The sequence below is a fragment of the Mesoplodon mirus genome (assembly GCF_964341445.2).
Source record: "Mesoplodon mirus genome assembly, chromosome: 7".
Lineage (NCBI taxonomy): Eukaryota > Metazoa > Chordata > Mammalia > Artiodactyla > Ziphiidae > Mesoplodon > Mesoplodon mirus.
This window is the reverse complement of record NC_138983.1, coordinates 111,030,122-111,053,007: the sequence shown is the minus strand read 5'-3', so window position 1 is coordinate 111,053,007 and position 22,886 is coordinate 111,030,122. Positions and strand designations below refer to the sequence as shown.

Sequence of the window (22,886 nt, the reverse complement as noted above, 5' to 3'; positions counted from 1 at the left end):
GATGCAGCAAAAGCAGTTCTAAGAGGGAAGGCTATAGCAGTACAATCCTCCCTCAAGAAACAAGAAACATTTCAAATAAACAACCTAACCTTACACTTAAAGCAATTAGAGGAAGTAGAACAAAGATAACCCAAAGTTAGCTGAAGAAATCATAAAGATCAGAGCAGGAATAAATGAGAAAGAAATGAAGGAAACGATAGCAAAGATCAACACAAGTAAAAGCTAGTTCTTTTAGAAGATAAAAAAAAATTGATAAACCACCACCCAGACTCATCAAGAAAAAAAAAGGGAGAAGACTCAAATCCATAGAATTAGAAATGAAATAGGAGAAGTAACAACTGACACTGCAGAAATGCAAAGGACCATGAGAGATTACTACAAGCAACTATATGCCAATACAATGGAAAACCTGGAAGAAATGGACAAATTCTGAGAAAAGTACAACCTTCCGAGACGGAACCAGGATGAAATAGAAAATATAAGCCGGCCAATCACAAGCATTGAAATTGAAACTGTGATTAAAAATCTTCCAACAAACAAAAGCCCAGGACCAGATGGCTTCACAGGCAAATTCTATCAAACATTCAGAAAAGAGCTAACACCTAGCCTTCTCAAACTCTTCCAAAATATAGCAGAGGGAAGAACACTCCCAAACTCATTCTACAAGGCCACCATCATCCTGATACCAAAACCAGACAAAGATGCCACAAAAAAAGAAAACTACAGGCCGATATCATTGATGAACATAGATGCAGAAATCCTCAACAAAATACTAGCAAACGGAATCCAAGAGCACATTAAAAGGATCATACACCATGATCAAGTGGGGTTTATCCCAGGAATGCAAGGGTTCTTCAATATATGCAAATCAATCCATGTGATACACCATATTAACTAACTGAAGGAGAAAAACCATACGATCATCTCAATAGATGCAGAAAAAGCTTTTGATTAAATTCAACACCCATTTATGAGAAAACCCTCCAGAAAGTAGGCATAGAGGGAACTCAACATAACACAGGCCATATATGACAAACCCACAGCCAACATCGTTCTCAATGTTGAAAAACTGAAACCATTTCCACTAAGATGAGGAACACGGCAAGGTTGCCCACTCTCACGACTGTTACTCAACATAGTTTTGGAAGTTTTAGCCACAGCAGTCAGAGATGAAAAAGAAATAAAAGCAATACAAATCAGAAAAGAAGTAGTAAAAGTGTCAGGGTTTGCAGATGACATGATTCTATACCTAGAGAATCCTAAAGAAGGTACCAGAAAACTACTAGAGCTAATCAATGAATCTGGTAAAGTAGCAGGCTACAAAATTAATGCACAGAAATCTCTTGCATTCCTATACACTAACAACAGAAGATCAGAAAGAGAAATTAGGGGAACAATCCCATTTACCATTGCAACAAAAACACTAAAATACCTAAGAATAAACCTACCTAAGGAGACAAAAGACCTGTATGCAGAAAGCTATAAGACACTGATGAAAGAAATTAAAGATGAAACAAACAGATGGAGAGATATGCCATGTTTGTGAATTGGAAGAATCAACATTGTGAAAATGACTATACTACCCAAAGCAATCTACAGATTCAATGTAATCCTTATCATACTACCAATGGCATTTTTCACAGAACTAGAACAAAACAATTCACAATTTGTATGGAAACACAAAAGACCCCGAATAGCCAAAGCAGGCTTGAGAATGAAAAATGGAGCTGGAGGAATCAGGCGCCTGGACTTCAGGCTGTACTACAAAGCTACAGTCATCACGGCAGTATGGTAGTGGCACAAAAACAGAAATATAGATCAATGGAACAGGATAGAAAGCCCAGAGATAAACCCACGCACATCTGGTCACCTTATCTTTGACAAAGGAGGCAAGAATATACAGTGGAGAAACGACAGCCTCTTCAATAAGTGGTGCTGGGAAAACTGGACAGCTACATGTAAAAGAATGAAATTAGAACACGCCCTAACACCATACACAAAAATAAACTCAAAATGGATTAAAGACCTAAATGTAAGGCCACACACTTTCAAACTCTTAGAGGAAAACACAGGCAGAACACTCTATGACATACATCACAGCAAGATCCTTTTTGACCCACCTCCTAGAGACATGGAAATAAAAACAAAAATAAACAAATGGGACCTCATGAAACTTAGAAGCTTTTGCATAGCAAAGGAAACCATAAACAAGATGGAAAGACAACCCTCAGAATGGGAGAAAATATTTGCCAATGTAGCAACTGACAAAGGATTAATCTCCAAAATCAAACTCAAAAAAAACCAACGACCCAATGCAAAAATGGGCAGAAGGCCTAAATAGACATTTCTCCAAAGATATACAGATTGCCAACAAACACATGAAAGCATGCTCAACATCACTAATCATAAGAGAAATGCAAATCAACACTACAATGAGGTACGACCTCACACCGGTCAGAATGGCCAGCATCAAAACACCTACAAACAATTAATGCTGGAGAGGGTGTGGAGAAAAGGGAACCCTCTTGCTCTCTTGGTGGGAATGTAAACTGATACAGCCACTATGGAGAACAGTATGGAGGTGCCTTAAGAAACTAAAAATAGAACTACGATATGACCCAGCAATCCCACTACTGGACATATACCCTGAGAAAACCATAATTCAAAAAGCGTCACGGGGCACTGTGACGTTCCCAGGGAGGAACGAAGCGTAAGCAGCGCAGGGCATTTTGGGAGGGGGATCGTTTCACACGGCTCCATTATACCGCTGCCCGCTGCCTCCATGGTTTCCCTTCCCTCCCCATTACCGCCTCCCGTCCCTAAGCCCCAACGGGAAGGCTGGGCCTAGGGTGGGGGAGGCCGGAGTGAAAGGAGGAAAGCGGAAAAGGGAGAAAGGGAAGAAGTGAGGAGGAAGGGTGAGTCGGGAAGGGTTAGTGGTAGAGGCTAACGTGCGAAGCGCGCAAGCCCAGCGGACGGACTGACGGACGCGCCTGTGCTTCTGCTGCCGCGGCTGCGGCGCCCGCCCGAGTCACGTCGGAGCAGCGGCGGCGGCGGCGGCGGCGGCGGCGGCGGAAACAAGAGGGGAGCAATGGCGGCCGACAGCCGAGAGGAGAAAGATATAGAACTTACTGTTCTAGATGCTATTGTGTCTGAAATACCAGAACAGGATGATGAACTCTATAATCCAGAGAGTGAACCAGATAAAAATGAGGAAGAGGGTTCAAAAAGAAAAAGGGACCGAATGGAATCTACTGACACAAAGCAACAAAAGCCTTCTGTTCTTTCAAGACAATTGATTTCTAAGCCACTGAGCTCATCAGTCAGCAATAACAAAAGAATGGTTAGTACAGACGGAAAGCCAGTCACAGAGTATAAAAATGAGGACTATCAAAGATCTGAAAGATACAAACGTCTAGAAGCTGATCGGAAGACTCGTTTGTCAAGTAGTGCCTCCAGAGAACCTTATAAGAGTCAACCTGAGAAAACATGTGTGCGGAAAAGGGATCCTGAAAGGAGGGTCAAATCCCTTACACCAGATGGCTCTGAGAGAATTGGGCTTGAAGTGGACAGACGTGCAAGCAGATCCAGCCAGTCTTCTAAGGAGGAAGTGAACTCTGAAGAACATGCCTCTGACCATGAGACTGGCAGCAGTGGTTCTTCGGATGAGCAAGGCAACAACACTGAGAATGAGGAGGAAGGGGTGCAAGATGTGGAGGAAGATGAAGAGGTGGATGACGATGGAAAGGAGGAAGAGGAGGAAGAAGAAGAGGAAGAGGAGGAGAAGGAGGAGGAGGAGGAAGAAAAAGAGGAAGAGGAGGAGGAGGAGGAAGAGGAGGAGGAGGAAGAAGAATATGAACAGGATGAGAGAGACCAGAAGGAAGAGGGAAATGATTATGACACCCGAAGGGAGGCTATCGACTCTCTTTCCTTCACGGATGGGCCTGTCAGATCTGGTTCAGGAACAGATGGATCAGAGGAGAAAAAGAAGGAAAGGAAGAGAGCTAGAGGCGTATCTCCTATTGTTTTTGATACAAGTGGAAGCTCTGCATCAGAGTCATATGCAGGTTCAGAAAAGAAGCACGTGAAATTACAATCTGCCGTTCATGTTGTCCGAAAAGATCAAACCAGTAAACTCAAATATGTCCTACAGGATGCGAGATTTTTTCTCATAGAGAGTAACAGCCATGAGAATGTGTCCCTTGCCAAAGCTAAGGGTGTATGGTCTACACTGCCAGTAAATGAGAAGAAATTAAATGCTGCATTCAGATCTGCAAGGAGTGCTATCTTAATATTTTCTGTGAGAGACAGTGGAAAATTTCAAGGATTTGCAAGACTTTCTTCAGAATCACACCATGGAGGATCTCCTATACATTGGGTACTTCCAGCAGGAATGAACGCTAAAATGCTGGGAGGTGTCTTTAAAATTGACTGGATTTGCAGGCGTGGACTACCCTTCACTAAGTCGGCTCATCTCACCAATCCTTGGAATGGACATAAGCCAGTAAACATCGCACGTGATGGACAGGAAATTGAACTTGAATGTGGAAAGCAGCTTTGTCTTCTATTTCCCCCTGATGAAAGTATTGACTTGCATCAGGTCGTTCATAAAATGCCTCACAAGAGAAGAATGCATTCTCAGCCCCAGTCAAGAGATCGTCCATCCCGTCGAGAACCAGTCCGGGATGTGGGAAGGCGTCGACCAGAAGATTATGATATTCATAACAGCAGAAAGAAAGCAAGGATTGACTATGCCCCTGAGTTTCATCAGACACCAGGGTATTTAAAGGATCCACGATACCAGGAAGTAGATAGACGGTTTTCAGGAGTTCCCCGAGATGTGTTTTTAAATGGGTCCTACAATGATTATTTGAGGGAATTTCATAACCTGGGACCACCAGCACCTCGGCGAGGAATGACTCCTTATCCTGGAATGGAACGACCTCCACACCATCAGCACCATGCTCCACCTCCTCAAGCTCATCCCCCCTACTCAGGACATCACCCAGTACCACATGAAGCAAGATACAGAGATAAACGACTACATGATTATGATATGAGGGTGGATGATTTCCTTCGTCGAACACAAGCTGTTGTCACCGGTCGGAGAAGTAGACCTCGTGAAAGAGATCGGGAGCGACAGCGAGATCGCCCTAGAGATAACAGAAGAGACAGAGAACGAGATAGAGGACGTGATAGAGAACGAGAAAGAGAGCGATTATGTGATCGGGACAGAGACCGAGGGGAGAGAGGTCGATATAGAAGATAATGTGCTTTTGGAAGCACCAATTCTTTAAAAATAAAAAGAATCTTGTATTTTTCTTGTTGTGTGTGTTTACAAGTAGTAAAACTATTTTCAACTGTCTACTTGAAGTTCATTGTGTAGAAGGATTTATTATGACCCGCTTTGTTCCAAGCATGCAGTATAATAAGAACTGGAAAAACTCAAATCCTCCAAAAAATGCACAGTTGACAATTTGAGTTGAGGCTTTTATTGTGGCAGAATGGAACAGCCCAAGAATGTAGATATTGATTCAGTCTCCATAAATGTTCATCTACATATAATATGTTCATCCTAGAGTTTTTTGTTTGTTTGCTTGCTTTCTTTTGCATCTTGATGGATGACTGGCACAATATTTTGCTTTGATGTATTTCTAAATGTAGGTGCACACGGTTCAGTAAAAATAATGCTGCTATCAAGTATGCAAATATTGAAATATGATGGTTTGACTGTAAGGCAGTGCTGTAGCAGCCTCTTGGTTTCTCCTTTTCCTTTTTTTAATCTTAACAAAAGTCACTTTTTATGTTTCTTCCATCTTCAATGATGAGAGCAATATTAAGACGTTGCTATCTAATTTTTAGTCTTTTTAGATAAAAAAATTCCTCTGTTCAGTAGCATGGTTGATGCTATTGTTTAGCCTTCCCCTCCAAACTGTATACATTGGCTTGGAATGTTCACAACTTGCATGTGTGGCAGCGGAAGATAATTCCCATATTCTACATTGCTACTGTTTTGTATAAAATAAATTGGTAAAGATTGACAAAAAAAAAAAAAAAAAAAAAGAGTCACGTACCACAATAACCATTGCAGCACTATTTACAATAGCCGGGACATGGAAACAATCTAAGTGTCGATAGACACATGAATGGATAAAGAAGATGTGACACATATGTACAATGAAATATTACTCAGCCATAAAAAGAAATGAAATTGAGTTATCTGTAGTGAGGTGGATGGACCTGGAGACTGTCATACATAGTGAAGTAAGTCAGAAAGAGAAAAACAAATACCGTATGCTAACACATAAAAATGGCATCTTAAAAAAAAAAAAAAAGGTTCTGATGTACATAGGTTCAGGACAGGAATAAAGAAGCCGAAGTAGAGAATGGACTTGAGGACACAGGGAGGGGGGAGGGTAAGCTAGGATGAAGTGAGAGAGTGGCATCGAAATATATACACTACCAAATGTATAATAGTTAGTGGGAAGCAGCCACATAGCACAGGGAGATCAGCTCAGTGTTTTGTGACCACCTAGAGGAGTGGGATAGGGAGGGATGGAGGAAGACGCAAGTGGGACGGGATACGGGGATACATGTATACATATAGCTGATTCACTTTGTTATACAGCAGAAAATAACACAACATTGTAAACAATTATACTCCAACAAAGAGGTTTAAAAAAATTTTTAAAGACCATAATGAGATATCACTACATCTATTAGGACAGCTAAAATGAAAAATAGTGACAATAACAAATGCTGGCATAATGGAGAATCTGATCTCTCATATATTGCTAGCGAGAATGTAAAATGGTACACTTGGGAAATCAGTTTGGCAGTTTTGTTAAATTAATGAAACATACATTTATACAGCCCAACCATTTCACTCCTTGGTATTTACACCAAAGAAACAAATACCTATGTTCACACAAAACCAGGAAATGATCGTTATAGCAGCTTTAAAAACAACTTAATTGAAGTATAATTGACATATAACATCAGATCAGTTTCAGATGTACAACATAATTGTTTGATATTGGCATATGTTGCAAAATGATCTCCACAATATGTCTAGTTAACACCTTTCACCATACATGGATACATTTTTTTTCTTGTGATGATAACTTTGAATACCTACTCTCTTATCAACTTTCAAATATACAATATAGTTTCATTAACTAGAGTCACCATGCTATACGTTACATCCCTAGGACTTATTTTATAACTGAAAGTTTGTACCTTTTGACCCCCTTCACTCCTTTCATCCACTCCCCACTCCCTTGCCTCTGGCAACAACTCATCTGTTCTCTGTATCTATGAGCTCAGTTTTTTTGTTTTGTTTTGTTTTAGGTTCTACATATGAGTGCTAGAGCAGCTTTATTTGTAACAGCCAGAAACTGAAACAAACAAAATGTTCCTCAATAGGTGAATGGCTAAACAAACTGTAGTATACCCATATTATGAAATTAGCAGGAATTAATTAACTCAGCAATTAAAAGGAATGAACTATTAATACACAACAATTTGGATGGATCTCAAAAATACATTATGCTAACTAAAGAAAAGTGAATCTCAATGCCACACACTATAAGATGCCATGTACATCAGCAGTCCCCAACATTTTTGGCACCAGGGACCGGTTTCGTGGAAGACAACTTTTTCCACAGCCAGGGGTTGAGGGTGTGGTGGGATGGTTCAGGCAGTAATGCGAGCGATGGGGAGCGATGGGGAGCAATGGGGAGCGGCACATGAAGCTTCCCTTGCCCGCCGCTCACCTCCAGCTGTGTGGCCCGGTTTCTAACAGGCTGCAGACCAGTATCAGTCTGCGGCCTGGGGGTAGGGGACCCTTGATGTACATAATATTCTCCAAATGACAAAATTATAGAGATGGAAATCATACTAGTGGTTGCCAGGGTTATGGGATGGTGAGAGGTTGGGCGAAGGGGGCAGCTACAAGAGAGTAGCACAAGGGAGATCTTCGTGATGATGGACCAGTTCCCTATCTTGACGGCACTGGTTGCTAAATGAGTCATGTGACAAAATGACATAGAACAATATACAAACATTGCGCCAATGTCTATTTCCTCGCTTTGATACTGTACTATAATTGTGTAAGATGTAACCACTGGGGGAAACTGAGTGAAACGTCCATGGTCCTCTTTCTCTCTATAGTACAGAGTGAATCTATAGTCTATATTTAGTTTATGAATCTATAATCATTTTTAAATAAAAGGTTTAAAAAACAAATATTCATGTTAAATTTAACATTTAACATTTTATTTATGTGTTGCAAAAAAAGTCTTTAGGGCTTCCCTGGTGGCGCAGTGGTTGAGAGTCCGCCTGCCGATGCAGGGGACACGGGTTCGTGTCCAGGTCCGTGCCACGTGCCACGGAGCGGCTGGGCCCGTGTGCCATGGCCGCTGGGCTTGCACGTCCGGAGCCTGTGCTCTGCAACAGGAGAGGCCGCAACAGTGAGACCCGCGTACCGCAAAAAAAAAAAAAAAAAATCTTTAAGACACACTAAGTGAGATAAAAGCAAGGCTAAGAATGATGTATTAAAATGGTGTGCTCTTATTTATTTTTTCTTTTGGAAGGGCCATATATGCATATATAAATGCTTACATAGTCATAGAAATTTCCTAAGTGATAGTCAAGAAATTAATAACAGAGGCTGCCCCTGGGCAGGAGAGAGATTGGGGTAAGAGACACTTTGAAAAGTGAAAAGGGGCCGTATTAATAATTCTACAGTGACAACAGGCACTGACGGGACAAAAATGGGAAAATCAGAGTTTATGGTCACTGATAGTATGCACTCAACAAATGTCAATAATTGTTATTTTCTTTTTTCTTCCGTCTATTTTTATCTATTTTGTACAAGAAAATATTTATGGTAACAGGACTAAGTTCGTTTTATTAACCCTTCTTCTGAAAAAAAATTAAGTTAGTTTTAAAACGTTGTTAAGCCCCTCAAATATATGGTAGAACATCACTTAAAACACCTCTAATTTACTCAGCGGTCAACAATCCAAATGCCTAGTGGGCCAGTCAGGTAAGGTAGATGTGTGAATTGGGTCATGTGTAGTATTTAGGAAATGGCTGAGACTGTGACAAACTGGAAAGAACTCCAAGACAAAGCACTCAAATGCAAATGTTTATAAGACTCAGCCTGGGCCAGAAAAACACAGCAATGTCCTGCCAGTGCCCACTAGCGACCCCATCCATGTCTGCTCGCTAAGGCATCCTGTTCCACTGCAGACAAGTCTAATTCCTAGAAAGTTCTTTATGCTGAAGTGACATTTACCTGTGGTGATTTCTCCCTATTAATCCTAGTTCTGAGCATTTCCTTCATAGTGAGAATTGGGGACCTGGTTTCACAACAAGTTAACTGGACTTGTTGGCATCCAATTAAGATCTCGTTCCTTTACTAAGTGCTCAGAGCTGCCTACAGGTGGACAATGTAACTCAAGTTTGTCCTCACACAAACCAGGGTAAATGCAAACTCTGTCATTTAACAGATCTAATACATTGAAAAAGTGATTCAATCTTTACTTATCTTCCTATTCAAAATGAGGATAATAAAAACGGCCAATTTGCAGAGTTGCTGTGAAGATTAAATATGGAAACGTTAAAATGCCAAGTACATGTCAAAGAAAATGCCTCCTCCTGTCAGAAAACAATTGTGACAGAGGTTACTTTGGAGCTTATTGTTCAACTTACGTGGATTTTGTGAGAGTGGAAAATATGCAGATTTTCAGAGTAATTCCATAGCCAGCGATCCAAGGTTGAGCTTCCTCTCTTCCCAATCTACCAGGCATGTTTCCTCATTTCGCCACTAGATGGCAGTTGCTTCCCAGAGCATTTGAGCTCCAAGGAAGTAAAATCTCCAAAGCTTATCCAAGGCTCTCATTCATGTTACAAATCAGGTCTAGAGCCACACCAAGTAACAGGATGTCTATCCTCTCAAGGAGAATTTGTTTCACTCAGTAACCAAGAAATTCAGAGCCCGTTCCTGAAATTCAACGGGGGAAGAGGTGATGGTCCAGAAGAGCAATTTATTACTCACGCACGCAGCTAACCTGGATTTGCTCCTGCCACAGGGCCTTTGCGCTTGGCTGTGCCATCTTCCTGGATCCTCTTCCCACAGGCATTTGTATAGCGTACCCCTTTCTGTATTTACTTACTAGCTCACAGCACCCATAACCTAAGTCCCAGGACAGCTGGGGCTGTGTTTTGTTCCTTACAGCATCCCCAACCTCAATAACTGTGCCTAGTACATACTAATAAACATTTGCCCAATAAATACCTGTCAAGAGAAGCTTAAATGAATACCTAAGTTCTCAAAAGTTGCTCATCCACTAGCTAAAATAACACTCTTTCTCTTTTCCTTAAGAAAGCAAATCCAGATGCCAGAGAAGGAGAGAGACTCTGTCTAACCAGCCGAGGACTGAATGTGGCCATGGTCCCCAACCCTCACCTGTGGAAATCACATCTCATCTCCTACATTGCTTGAGCCTCCGGTGACCATGGCAAGGCTAATAAACTGACCTGAGGTAATGGGGGAAAGTCAGGGATGATCCTTTTCTTTCCTTATCAGTAACATGGCTTTTAATAGTCATTCTGGACAAAAAGCTATTGCCAAAACCCAATACTCCTTTCTTTTGTCTTTTATCCACACCTCTATTTTATAGGTGCCACAAACTCAAATAAATCTATTCTCTTCTTCCACAAACTGTCCCCGATAATGGCACCCCAGTCACAGGACTTCAGCTCATTGCTCTCCTTGGACACCACATGTAACTGTCACCCCCTAATAATCCTACCTCAAGCCTCTACACTCCTCTTTCCCATTCTTACTGCCATCACCCAGGGCCCTCGTTTCCCTGGGCTGTCACCAAAGTCTATTGGACAAAATGCACAGCTCTATGACCTGCTCAACACTTCTTATGGACCCTTTAAGATCAGCTTATTTCATCTCCTTTGTGAAGCCTTCTCTCTCCCTGCCTCTCTGAGTAGAATTGACCCTCTGTTCCATGTGTCTCCACTTGTTTCATGTAGATTTCTCTCATGGTGTCTATCCCTCTTTATTGCAATGTATTTTTACCAGCTCTTTCTCACTAGAGTAACATGAGGGCTGGGCCATATTTTATTCATTTGTTTGTTATTGCAGCAGATGAAGGAGCAAGGTAAAAACCCACCAGACCAAACAAATGAAGAGGAAATAGGCTGTCTACCTGAAAAAGAATTCAGAGCAATAATAGTACAGATTATACAAAATATTGGAAATTGAATGGAGAAAATACAAGAAACGTTTAACAATGACCTAGAAGAACTGAAGAGCAAAAAAAAAAAAAAAAAAAACAAATGAGGAACAACACAATAAATGAAATTTAAAATTCTCTAGAAGAACTCAGTAGCAGGATAACTGAGACAGAAGAATGGATAAGTGACCTGGAAGATAAAATCGTGGAAATCACTACTGCAGAGCAGAATAAAGAAAAACGATTGAAGAGAATTGAGTACAGACTCACAGACGTCTGGGACAACATGAAAGACACCAAATTCGAATTATAGGAATAACAGAAGAAGAACAGGGAAAGAAAGGGACTGAGAAAATATTTGAAGAGATTATAGTGGAAAACCTCCCTACTATGGAAAGGAAATGATTAATCAAGTCCAGGATGGGTAGAGAGTCCCATACAGGATAAATCCAAGGAGAAACATGGCAAGACACATATTAATCAAGCTACCAAAAATTAAATACAAAGAAAATATATTAAAAGTAGCAAGGGAAAAACAACAAATAGCATACAAGGGAATCCCCATAAGGTTAACAGCTTATCTTTCAGCAGAAGTTCTGCAAGTGAGAAGGGAGTGTCAGGACATATTTAGAGTGATGAAAGGGGAAAAGCTACAACCAAGACTACTTTACCCAGCAAGGATCTCCTTCAGATTCGACGGAGAAATTAAAACCTTTACAGACAAGCAAAGGCTAAGAGAATTCAGCACCACCAAACCAGCATTACAACAAATGCTAAAAGAGCTTCTCTAGGCAGGAAACACAAGACAAGGGAAAGGCCTACAATAACAATCTCAAAACAATGGAGAAAATGGTAATAGGAACATACATATCAATGATTACCTTACATTTAAATGGATTAAATGCTCCAACCAAAAGGCATAGACTGGCTGAAAGGATACAAAAACAAGACCTGTACATGTACTGTCTACAAGAGACCCACTTCAGACCTAGGGACACATACAGACTGAAAGTGAGAGGATGGAAAAAGATATTCCATGCAAATGGAAATGAAAAGAAAGCTGGAGTAGCAATTCTCATATCAGATAAAATAAACTTTAAAACAAACACTATTACAGGAGACAAACAAGGACACTACATAATGATTAAGGGATCAATCCAAGAAGAAGATATAACAATTGTAAATATTTATGCATCCAGTACAGAAGCACCTCAATACATAAGGCAAATGCTAACAGCCATAAAAGGGGAAATCGACAGTAACAAAATCATAATAGGGGACTTTAACACCTCACATTCACCAATGGACAGATCATCCAAACTGAAAATAAATAAGGAAACACAAGCCTTAAATGACACATTCGTCTTCAAGGAATTCATGGGAAAGACTCTGACAAGTACAGGTTTCTGGTAACTGACTATACTGCTGAACTGAATGAATAAGCATTTTCAGAGCTCTAATGGAAAACTGATGAATTCATAAAGGTGCTAACAAAAGATCAAGATTAAAAAAAATTAATTACATGGGACTGAGTGAACTGATGAGGATGATTATAATTTTTGTGACTTTCTGTTTGAATAAAAAACAAATCCCACGAGGACTCAGAGGCAAAACATATACAAATCAATTTTCACTGCAAAGTAAAGGAGCTGTTACAGTGGAGGATTACTGGACTGAATGTCAATATTATGACATAGTATGAGTGTGTTTCGTGTTTGGTATTTGCACTCATTGTCGTATTTTTTGTGTTCATCCATTTACAATGCTTGGTGTCAGTTTATTTATCTCTTGAAAAAATAAAATAAAGTGTGTGTGTTTGTGAAAAAAGAAATGACACATTAAACAAGATGGACTTAGTTGATATTTATTGGACATTCCATCCAAAAACAGCAGTATACACTTTCTTCTCAAGTGCTCATGGAACATTCTCCAGGATAGATCATATCTTGGGTCACAAATCAAGCCTGGTAAATTTAAGAGAATTGAAATCGTATCAAGTGTCTTTTCCGACCACAACACTAGGAAACTAGATATCCATTACAGGAAAAAGTCTGTCAAAAATACAAACACATGGAGGCTAAACAATACACTACTTAATAACCAAGAGATCACTGAAGAAATCAAAGAGGAAATCAAAAAATACCTAGAACCAAATGACAATGAAAACACGACCAACCAAAACCTACGGGATGCAGCAAAAGCAGTTCTAAGAGGGAAGGCTATAGCAGTACAATCCTCCCTCAAGAAACAAGAAACATTTCAAATAAACAACCTAACCTTACACTTAAAGCAATTAGAGGAAGTAGAACAAAGATAACCCAAAGTTAGCTGAAGAAATCATAAAGATCAGAGCAGGAATAAATGAGAAAGAAATGAAGGAAACGATAGCAAAGATCAACACAAGTAAAAGCTGGTTCTTTTAGAAGATAAAAAAAAATTGATAAACCACCACCCAGACTCATCAAGAAAAAAAAAGGGAGAAGACTCAAATCCATAGAATTAGAAATGAAATAGGAGAAGTAACAACTGACACTGCAGAAATGCAAAGGACCATGAGAGATTACTACAAGCAACTATATGCCAATACAATGGAAAACCTGGAAGAAATGGACAAATTCTGAGAAAAGTACAACCTTCCGAGACGGAACCAGGATGAAATAGAAAATATAAGCCGGCCAATCACAAGCATTGAAATTGAAACTGTGATTAAAAATCTTCCAACAAACAAAAGCCCAGGACCAGATGGCTTCACAGGCAAATTCTATCAAACATTCAGAAAAGAGCTAACACCTAGCCTTCTCAAACTCTTCCAAAATATAGCAGAGGGAAGAACACTCCCAAACTCATTCTACAAGGCCACCATCATCCTGATACCAAAACCAGACAAAGATGCCACAAAAAAAGAAAACTACAGGCCGATATCATTGATGAACATAGATGCAGAAATCCTCAACAAAATACTAGCAAACGGAATCCAAGAGCACATTAAAAGGATCATACACCATGATCAAGTGGGGTTTATCCCAGGAATGCAAGGGTTCTTCAATATATGCAAATCAATCCATGTGATACACCATATTAACTAACTGAAGGAGAAAAACCATACGATCATCTCAATAGATGCAGAAAAAGCTTTTGATTAAATTCAACACCCATTTATGAGAAAACCCTCCAGAAAGTAGGCATAGAGGGAACTCAACATAACACAGGCCATATATGACAAACCCACAGCCAACATCGTTCTCAATGTTGAAAAACTGAAACCATTTCCACTAAGATGAGGAACACGACAAGGTTGCCCACTCTCACGACTGTTACTCAACATAGTTTTGGAAGTTTTAGCCACAGCAGTCAGAGATGAAAAAGAAATAAAAGCAATACAAATCAGAAAAGAAGTAGTAAAAGTGTCAGGGTTTGCAGATGACATGATTCTATACCTAGAGAATCCTAAAGAAGGTACCAGAAAACTACTAGAGCTAATCAATGAATCTGGTAAAGTAGCAGGCTACAAAATTAATGCACAGAAATCTCTTGCATTCCTATACACTAACAACAGAAGATCAGAAAGAGAAATTAGGGGAACAATCCCATTTACCATTGCAACAAAAACACTAAAATACCTAAGAATAAACCTACCTAAGGAGACAAAAGACCTGTATGCAGAAAACTATAAGACACTGATGAAAGAAATTAAAGATGAAACAAACAGATGGAGAGATATGCCATGTTTGTGAATTGGAAGAATCAACATTGTGAAAATGACTATACTACCCAAAGCAATCTACAGATTCAATGTAATCCTTATCATACTACCAATGGCATTTTTCACAGGACTAGAACAAAACAATTCACAATTTGTATGGAAACACAAAAGACCCCGAATAGCCAAAGCAGGCTTGAGAATGAAAAATGGAGCTGGAGGAATCAGGCGCCTGGACTGCAGGCTGTACTACAAAGCTACAGTCATCACGGCAGTATGGTAGTGGCACAAAAACGGAAATATAGATCAATGGAACAGGATAGAAAGCCCAGAGATAAACCCACGCACATCTGGTCACCTTATCTTTGACAAAGGAGGCAAGAATATACAGTGGAGAAACGACAGCCTCTTCAATAAGTGGTGCTGGGAAAACTGGACAGCTACATGTAAAAGAATGAAATTAGAACACGCCCTAACACCATACACAAAAATAAACTCAAAATGGATTAAAGACCTAAATGTAAGGCCACACACTTTCAAACTCTTAGAGGAAAACACAGGCAGAACACTCTATGACATACATCACAGCAAGATCCTTTTTGACCCACCTCCTAGAGACATGGAAATAAAAACAAAAATAAACAAATGGGACCTCATGAAACTTAGAAGCTTTTGCATAGCAAAGGAAACCATAAACAAGATGGAAAGACAACCCTCAGAATGGGAGAAAATATTTGCCAATGTAGCAACTGACAAAGGATTAATCTCCAAAATCAAACTCAAAAAAAACCAACGACCCAATGCAAAAATGGGCAGAAGGCCTAAATAGACATTTCTCCAAAGATATACAGATTGCCAACAAACACATGAAAGCATGCTCAACATCACTAATCATAAGAGAAATGCAAATCAACACTACAATGAGGTACGACCTCACACCGGTCAGAATGGCCAGCATCAAAACACCTACAAACAATTAATGCTGGAGAGGGTGTGGAGAAAAGGGAACCCTCTTGCTCTCTTGGTGGGAATGTAAACTGATACAGCCACTATGGAGAACAGTATGGAGGTGCCTTAAGAAACTAAAAATAGAACTACGATATGACCCAGCAATCCCACTACTGGACATATACCCTGAGAAAACCATAATTCAAAAAGCGTCACGGGGCACTGTGACGTTCCCAGGGAGGAACGAAGCGTAAGCAGCGCAGGGCATTTTGGGAGGGGGATCGTTTCACACGGCTCCATTATACCGCTGCCCGCTGCCTCCATGGTTTCCCTTCCCTCCCCATTACCGCCTCCCGTCCCTAAGCCCCAACGGGAAGGCTGGGCCTAGGGTGGGGGAGGCCGGAGTGAAAGGAGGAAAGCGGAAAAGGGAGAAAGGGAAGAAGTGAGGAGGAAGGGTGAGTCGGGAAGGGTTAGTGGTAGAGGCTAACGTGCGAAGCGCGCAAGCCCAGCGGACGGACTGACGGACGCGCCTGTGCTTCTGCTGCCGCGGCTGCGGCGCCCGCCCGAGTCACGTCGGAGCAGCGGCGGCGGCGGCGGCGGCGGCAGCAGCGGAAACAAGAGGGGAGCAATGGCGGCCGACAGCCGAGAGGAGAAAGATATAGAACTTACTGTTCTAGATGCTATTGTGTCTGAAATACCAGAACAGGATGATGAACTCTATAATCCAGAGAGTGAACCAGATAAAAATGAGGAAGAGGGTTCAAAAAGAAAAAGGGACCGAATGGAATCTACTGACACAAAGCAACAAAAGCCTTCTGTTCTTTCAAGACAATTGATTTCTAAGCCACTGAGCTCATCAGTCAGCAATAACAAAAGAATGGTTAGTACAGACGGAAAGCCAGTCACAGAGTATAAAAATGAGGACTATCAAAGATCTGAAAGATACAAACGTCTAGAAGCTGATCGGAAGACTCGTTTGTCAAGTAGTGCCTCCAGAGAACCTTATAAGAGTCAACCTGAGAAAACATGTGTGCGGAAAAGGGATCCTGAAAGGAGGGTCAAATCCCTTACACCAGATGGCTCTGAGAGAATTGGGCTTGAAGTGGACAGACGTGCAAGCAGATCCAGCCAGTCTTCTAAGGAGGAAGTGAACTCTGAAGAACATGCCTCTGACCATGAGACTGGCAGCAGTGGTTCTTCGGATGAGCAAGGCAACAACACTGAGAATGAGGAGGAAGGGGTGCAAGATGTGGAGGAAGATGAAGAGGTGGATGACGATGGAAAGGAGGAAGAGGAGGAAGAAGAAGAGGAAGAGGAGGAGAAGGAGGAGGAGGAGGAAGAAAAAGAGGAAGAGGAGGAGGAGGAGGAAGAGGAGGAGGAGGAAGAAGAATATGAACAGGATGAGAGAGACCAGAAGGAAGAGGGAAATGATTATGACACCCGAAGGGAGGCTATCGACTCTCTTTCCTTCACGGATGGGCCTGTCAGATCTGGTTCAGGAACAGATGGATCAGAGGAGAAAAAGAAGGAAAGGAAGAGAGCTAGAGGCGTATCTCCTATTGTTTTTGATACAAGTGGAAGCTCTGCATCAGAGTCATATGCAGGTTCAGAAAAGAAGCACGTGAAATTACAATCTGCCGTTCATGTTGTCCGAAAAGATCAAACCAGTAAACTCAAATATGTCCTACAGGATGCGAGATTTTTTCTCATAGAGAGTAACAGCCATGAGAATGTGTCCCTTGCCAAAGCTAAGGGTGTATGGTCTACACTGCCAGTAAATGAGAAGAAATTAAATGCTGCATTCAGATCTGCAAGGAGTGTTATCTTAATATTTTCTGTGAGAGACAGTGGAAAATTTCAAGGATTTGCAAGACTTTCTTCAGAATCACACCATGGAGGATCTCCTATACATTGGGTACTTCCAGCAGGAATGAACGCTAAAATGCTGGGAGGTGTCTTTAAAATTGACTGGATTTGCAGGCGTGGACTACCCTTCACTAAGTCGGCTCATCTCACCAATCCTTGGAATGGACATAAGCCAGTAAACATCGCACGTGATGGACAGGAAATTGAACTTGAATGTGGAAAGCAGCTTTGTCTTCTATTTCCCCCTGATGAAAGTATTGACTTGCATCAGGTCGTTCATAAAATGCCTCACAAGAGAAGAATGCATTCTCAGCCCCAGTCAAGAGATCGTCCATCCCGTCGAGAACCAGTCCGGGATGTGGGAAGGCGTCGACCAGAAGATTATGATATTCATAACAGCAGAAAGAAAGCAAGGATTGACTATGCCCCTGAGTTTCATCAGACACCAGGGTATTTAAAGGATCCACGATACCAGGAAGTAGATAGACGGTTTTCAGGAGTTCCCCGAGATGTGTTTTTAAATGGGTCCTACAATGATTATTTGAGGGAATTTCATAACCTGGGACCACCAGCACCTCGGCGAGGAATGACTCCTTATCCTGGAATGGAACGACCTCCACACCATCAGCACCATGCTCCACCTCCTCAAGCTCATCCCCCCTACTCAGGACATCACCCAGTACCACATGAAGCAAGATACAGAGATAAACGACTACATGATTATGATATGAGGGTGGATGATTTCCTTCGTCGAACACAAGCTGTTGTCACCGGTCGGAGAAGTAGACCTCGTGAAAGAGATCGGGAGCGACAGCGAGATCGCCCTAGAGATAACAGAAGAGACAGAGAACGAGATAGAGGACGTGATAGAGAACGAGAAAGAGAGCGATTATGTGATCGGGACAGAGACCGAGGGGAGAGAGGTCGATATAGAAGATAATGTGCTTTTGGAAGCACCGAGTCTTTAAAAATAAAAAGAATCTTGTATTTTTCTTGTTGTGTGTGTTTACAAGTAGTAAAACTATTTTCAACTGTCTACTTGAAGTTCATTGTGTAGAAGGATTTATTATGACCCGCTTTGTTCCAAGCATGCAGTATAATAAGAACTGGAAAAACTCAAATCCTCCAAAAAATGCACAGTTGACAATTTGAGTTGAGGCTTTTATTGTGGCAGAATGGAACAGCCCAAGAATGTAGATATTGATTCAGTCTCCATAAATGTTCATCTACATATAATATGTTCATCCTAGAGTTTTTTGTTTGTTTGCTTGCTTTCTTTTGCATCTTGATGGATGACTGGCACAATATTTTGCTTTGATGTATTTCTAAATGTAGGTGCACACGGTTCAGTAAAAATAATGCTGCTATCAAGTATGCAAATATTGAAATATGATGGTTTGACTGTAAGGCAGTGCTGTAGCAGCCTCTTGGTTTCTCCTTTTCCTTTTTTTAATCTTAACAAAAGTCACTTTTTATGTTTCTTCCATCTTCAATGATGAGAGCAATATTAAGACGTTGCTATCTAATTTTTAGTCTTTTTAGATAAAAAAATTCCTCTGTTCAGTAGCATGGTTGATGCTATTGTTTAGCCTTCCCCTCCAAACTGTATACATTGGCTTGGAATGTTCACAACTTGCATGTGTGGCAGCGGAAGATAATTCCCATATTCTACATTGCTACTGTTTTGTATAAAATAAATTGGTAAAGATTGACCAAAAAAAAAAAAAAAAAAAAGAGTCACGTACCACAATAACCATTGCAGCACTATTTACAATAGCCGGGACATGGAAACAATCTAAGTGTCGATAGACACATGAATGGATAAAGAAGATGTGACACATATGTACAATGAAATATTACTCAGCCATAAAAAGAAATGAAATTGAGTTATCTGTAGTGAGGTGGATGGACCTGGAGACTGTCATACATAGTGAAGTAAGTCAGAAAGAGAAAAACAAATACCGTATGCTAACACATAAAAATGGCATCTTAAAAAAAAAAAAAGGTTCTGATGTACATAGGTTCAGGACAGGAATAAAGAAGCCGAAGTAGAGAATGGACTTGAGGACACAGGGAGGGGGGAGGGTAAGCTAGGATGAAGTGAGAGAGTGGCATCGAAATATATACACTACCAAATGTATAATAGTTAGTGGGAAGCAGCCACATAGCACAGGGAGATCAGCTCAGTGTTTTGTGACCACCTAGAGGAGTGGGATAGGGAGGGATGGAGGAAGACGCAAGTGGGACGGGATACGGGGATACATGTATACATATAGCTGATTCACTTTGTTATACAGCAGAAAATAACACAACATTGTAAACAATTATACTCCAACAAAGAGGTTTAAAAAAATTTTTAAAGACCATAATGAGATATCACTACATCTATTAGGACAGCTAAAATGAAAAATAGTGACAATAACAAATGCTGGCATAATGGAGAATCTGATCTCTCATATATTGCTAGCGAGAATGTAAAATGGTACACTTGGGAAATCAGTTTGGCAGTTTTGTTAAATTAATGAAACATACATTTATACAACCCAACCATTTCACTCCTTGGTATTTACACCAAAGAAACAAATACCTATGTTCACACAAAACCAGGAAATGATCGTTATAGCAGCTTTAAAAACAACTTAATTGAAGTATAATTGACATATAACATCAGATCAGTTTCAGATGTACAACATAATTGTTTGATATTGGCATATGTTGCAAAATGATCTCCACAATATGTCTAGTTAACACCTTTCACCATACATGGATACATTTTTTTTCTTGTGATGATAACTTTTAACACCTACTCTCTTATCAACTTTCAAATATACAATATAGTTTCATTAACTAGAGTCACCATGCTATACGTTACATCCCTAGGACTTATTTTATAACTGAAAGTTTGTACCTTTTGACCCCCTTCACTCCTTTCATCCACTCCCCACTCCCTTGCCTCTGGCAACAACTCATCTGTTCTCTGTATCTATGAGCTCAGTTTTTTTGTTTTGTTTTGTTTTAGGTTCTACATATGAGTGCTAGAGCAGCTTTATTTGTAACAGCCAGAAACTGAAACAAACAAAATGTTCCTCAATAGGTGAATGGCTAAACAAACTGTAGTATACCCATATTATGAAATTAGCAGGAATTAATTAACTCAGCAATTAAAAGGAATGAACTATTAATACACAACAATTTGGATGGATCTCAAAAATACATTATGCTAACTAAAGAAAAGTGAATCTCAATGCCACACACTATAAGATGCCATGTACATCAGCAGTCCCCAACATTTTTGGCACCAGGGACCGGTTTCGTGGAAGACAACTTTTTCCACAGCCAGGGGTTGAGGGTGTGGTGGGATGGTTCAGGCAGTAATGCGAGCGATGGGGAGCGATGGGGAGCAATGGGGAGCGGCACATGAAGCTTCCCTTGCCCGCCGCTCACCTCCAGCTGTGTGGCCCGGTTTCTAACAGGCTGCAGACCAGTATCAGTCTGCGGCCTGGGGGTAGGGGACCCTTGATGTACATAATATTCTCCAAATGACAAAATTATAGAGATGGAAATCATACTAGTGGTTGCCAGGGTTATGGGATGGTGAGAGGTTGGGCGAAGGGGGCAGCTACAAGAGAGTAGCACAAGGGAGATCTTCGTGATGATGGACCAGTTCCCTATCTTGACGGCACTGGTTGCTAAATGAGTCATGTGACAAAATGACATAGAACAATATACAAACATTGCGCCAATGTCTATTTCCTCGCTTTGATACTGTACTATAATTGTGTAAGATGTAACCACTGGGGGAAACTGAGTGAAACGTCCATGGTCCTCTTTCTCTCTATAGTACAGAGTGAATCTATAGTCTATATTTAGTTTATGAATCTATAATCATTTTTAAATAAAAGGTTTAAAAAACAAATATTCATGTTAAATTTAACATTTAACATTTTATTTATGTGTTGCAAAAAAAGTCTTTAGGGCTTCCCTGGTGGCGCAGTGGTTGAGAGTCCGCCTGCCGATGCAGGGGACACGGGTTCGTGTCCAGGTCCGTGCCACGTGCCACGGAGCGGCTGGGCCCGTGTGCCATGGCCGCTGGGCTTGCACGTCCGGAGCCTGTGCTCTGCAACAGGAGAGGCCGCAACAGTGAGACCCGCGTACCGCAAAAAAAAAAAAAAAATCTTTAAGACACACTAAGTGAGATAAAAGCAAGGCTAAGAATGATGTATTAAAATGGTGTGCTCTTATTTATTTTTTCTTTTGGAAGGGCCATATATGCATATATAAATGCTTACATAGTCATAGAAATTTCCTAAGTGATAGTCAAGAAATTAATAACAGAGGCTGCCCCTGGGCAGGAGAGAGATTGGGGTAAGAGACACTTTGAAAAGTGAAAAGGGGCCGTATTAATAATTCTACAGTGACAACAGGCACTGACGGGACAAAAATGGGAAAATCAGAGTTTATGGTCACTGATAGTATGCACTCAACAAATGTCAATAATTGTTATTTTCTTTTTTCTTCCGTCTATTTTTATCTATTTTGTACAAGAAAATATTTATGGTAACAGGACTAAGTTCGTTTTATTAACCCTTCTTCTGAAAAAAAATTAAGTTAGTTTTAAAACGTTGTTAAGCCCCTCAAATATATGGTAGAACATCACTTAAAACACCTCTAATTTACTCAGCGGTCAACAATCCAAATGCCTAGTGGGCCAGTCAGGTAAGGTAGATGTGTGAATTGGGTCATGTGTAGTATTTAGGAAATGGCTGAGACTGTGACAAACTGGAAAGAACTCCAAGACAAAGCACTCAAATGCAAATGTTTATAAGACTCAGCCTGGGCCAGAAAAACACAGCAATGTCCTGCCAGTGCCCACTAGCGACCCCATCCATGTCTGCTCGCTAAGGCATCCTGTTCCACTGCAGACAAGTCTAATTCCTAGAAAGTTCTTTATGCTGAAGTGACATTTACCTGTGGTGATTTCTCCCTATTAATCCTAGTTCTGAGCATTTCCTTCATAGTGAGAATTGGGGACCTGGTTTCACAACAAGTTAACTGGACTTGTTGGCATCCAATTAAGATCTCGTTCCTTTACTAAGTGCTCAGAGCTGCCTACAGGT

At 40.7% G+C, this 22,886-nt stretch overlaps 2 protein-coding genes across 2 annotated transcripts; both read left to right on the top strand.

The window, feature by feature from the left end:
- Window positions 1–1,463: 1,463 nt before the first annotated feature.
- Window positions 1,464–5,266, top strand: LOC309808405 (YTH domain-containing protein 1-like; the record flags this gene model as incomplete). Its single annotated transcript, XM_082628706.1, has 1 exon — window positions 1,464–5,266. Exon 1 carries the CDS (start codon window positions 3,089–3,091, stop codon window positions 5,264–5,266), a length of 2,178 nt encoding a protein of 725 aa, XP_082484832.1. The 5' UTR covers window positions 1,464–3,088.
- A 10,023-nt stretch (window positions 5,267–15,289) lies between these two features.
- On the top strand, window positions 15,290–18,722 carry LOC309808402 (YTH domain-containing protein 1-like). Its single transcript, XM_082628703.1, has one exon. The coding sequence runs from the start codon at window positions 16,532–16,534 to the stop codon at window positions 18,707–18,709; it is 2,178 nt and encodes a 725-aa protein (XP_082484829.1). The 5' UTR covers window positions 15,290–16,531; the 3' UTR covers window positions 18,710–18,722.
- The last annotated feature ends 4,164 nt before the right edge of the window (window positions 18,723–22,886 follow it).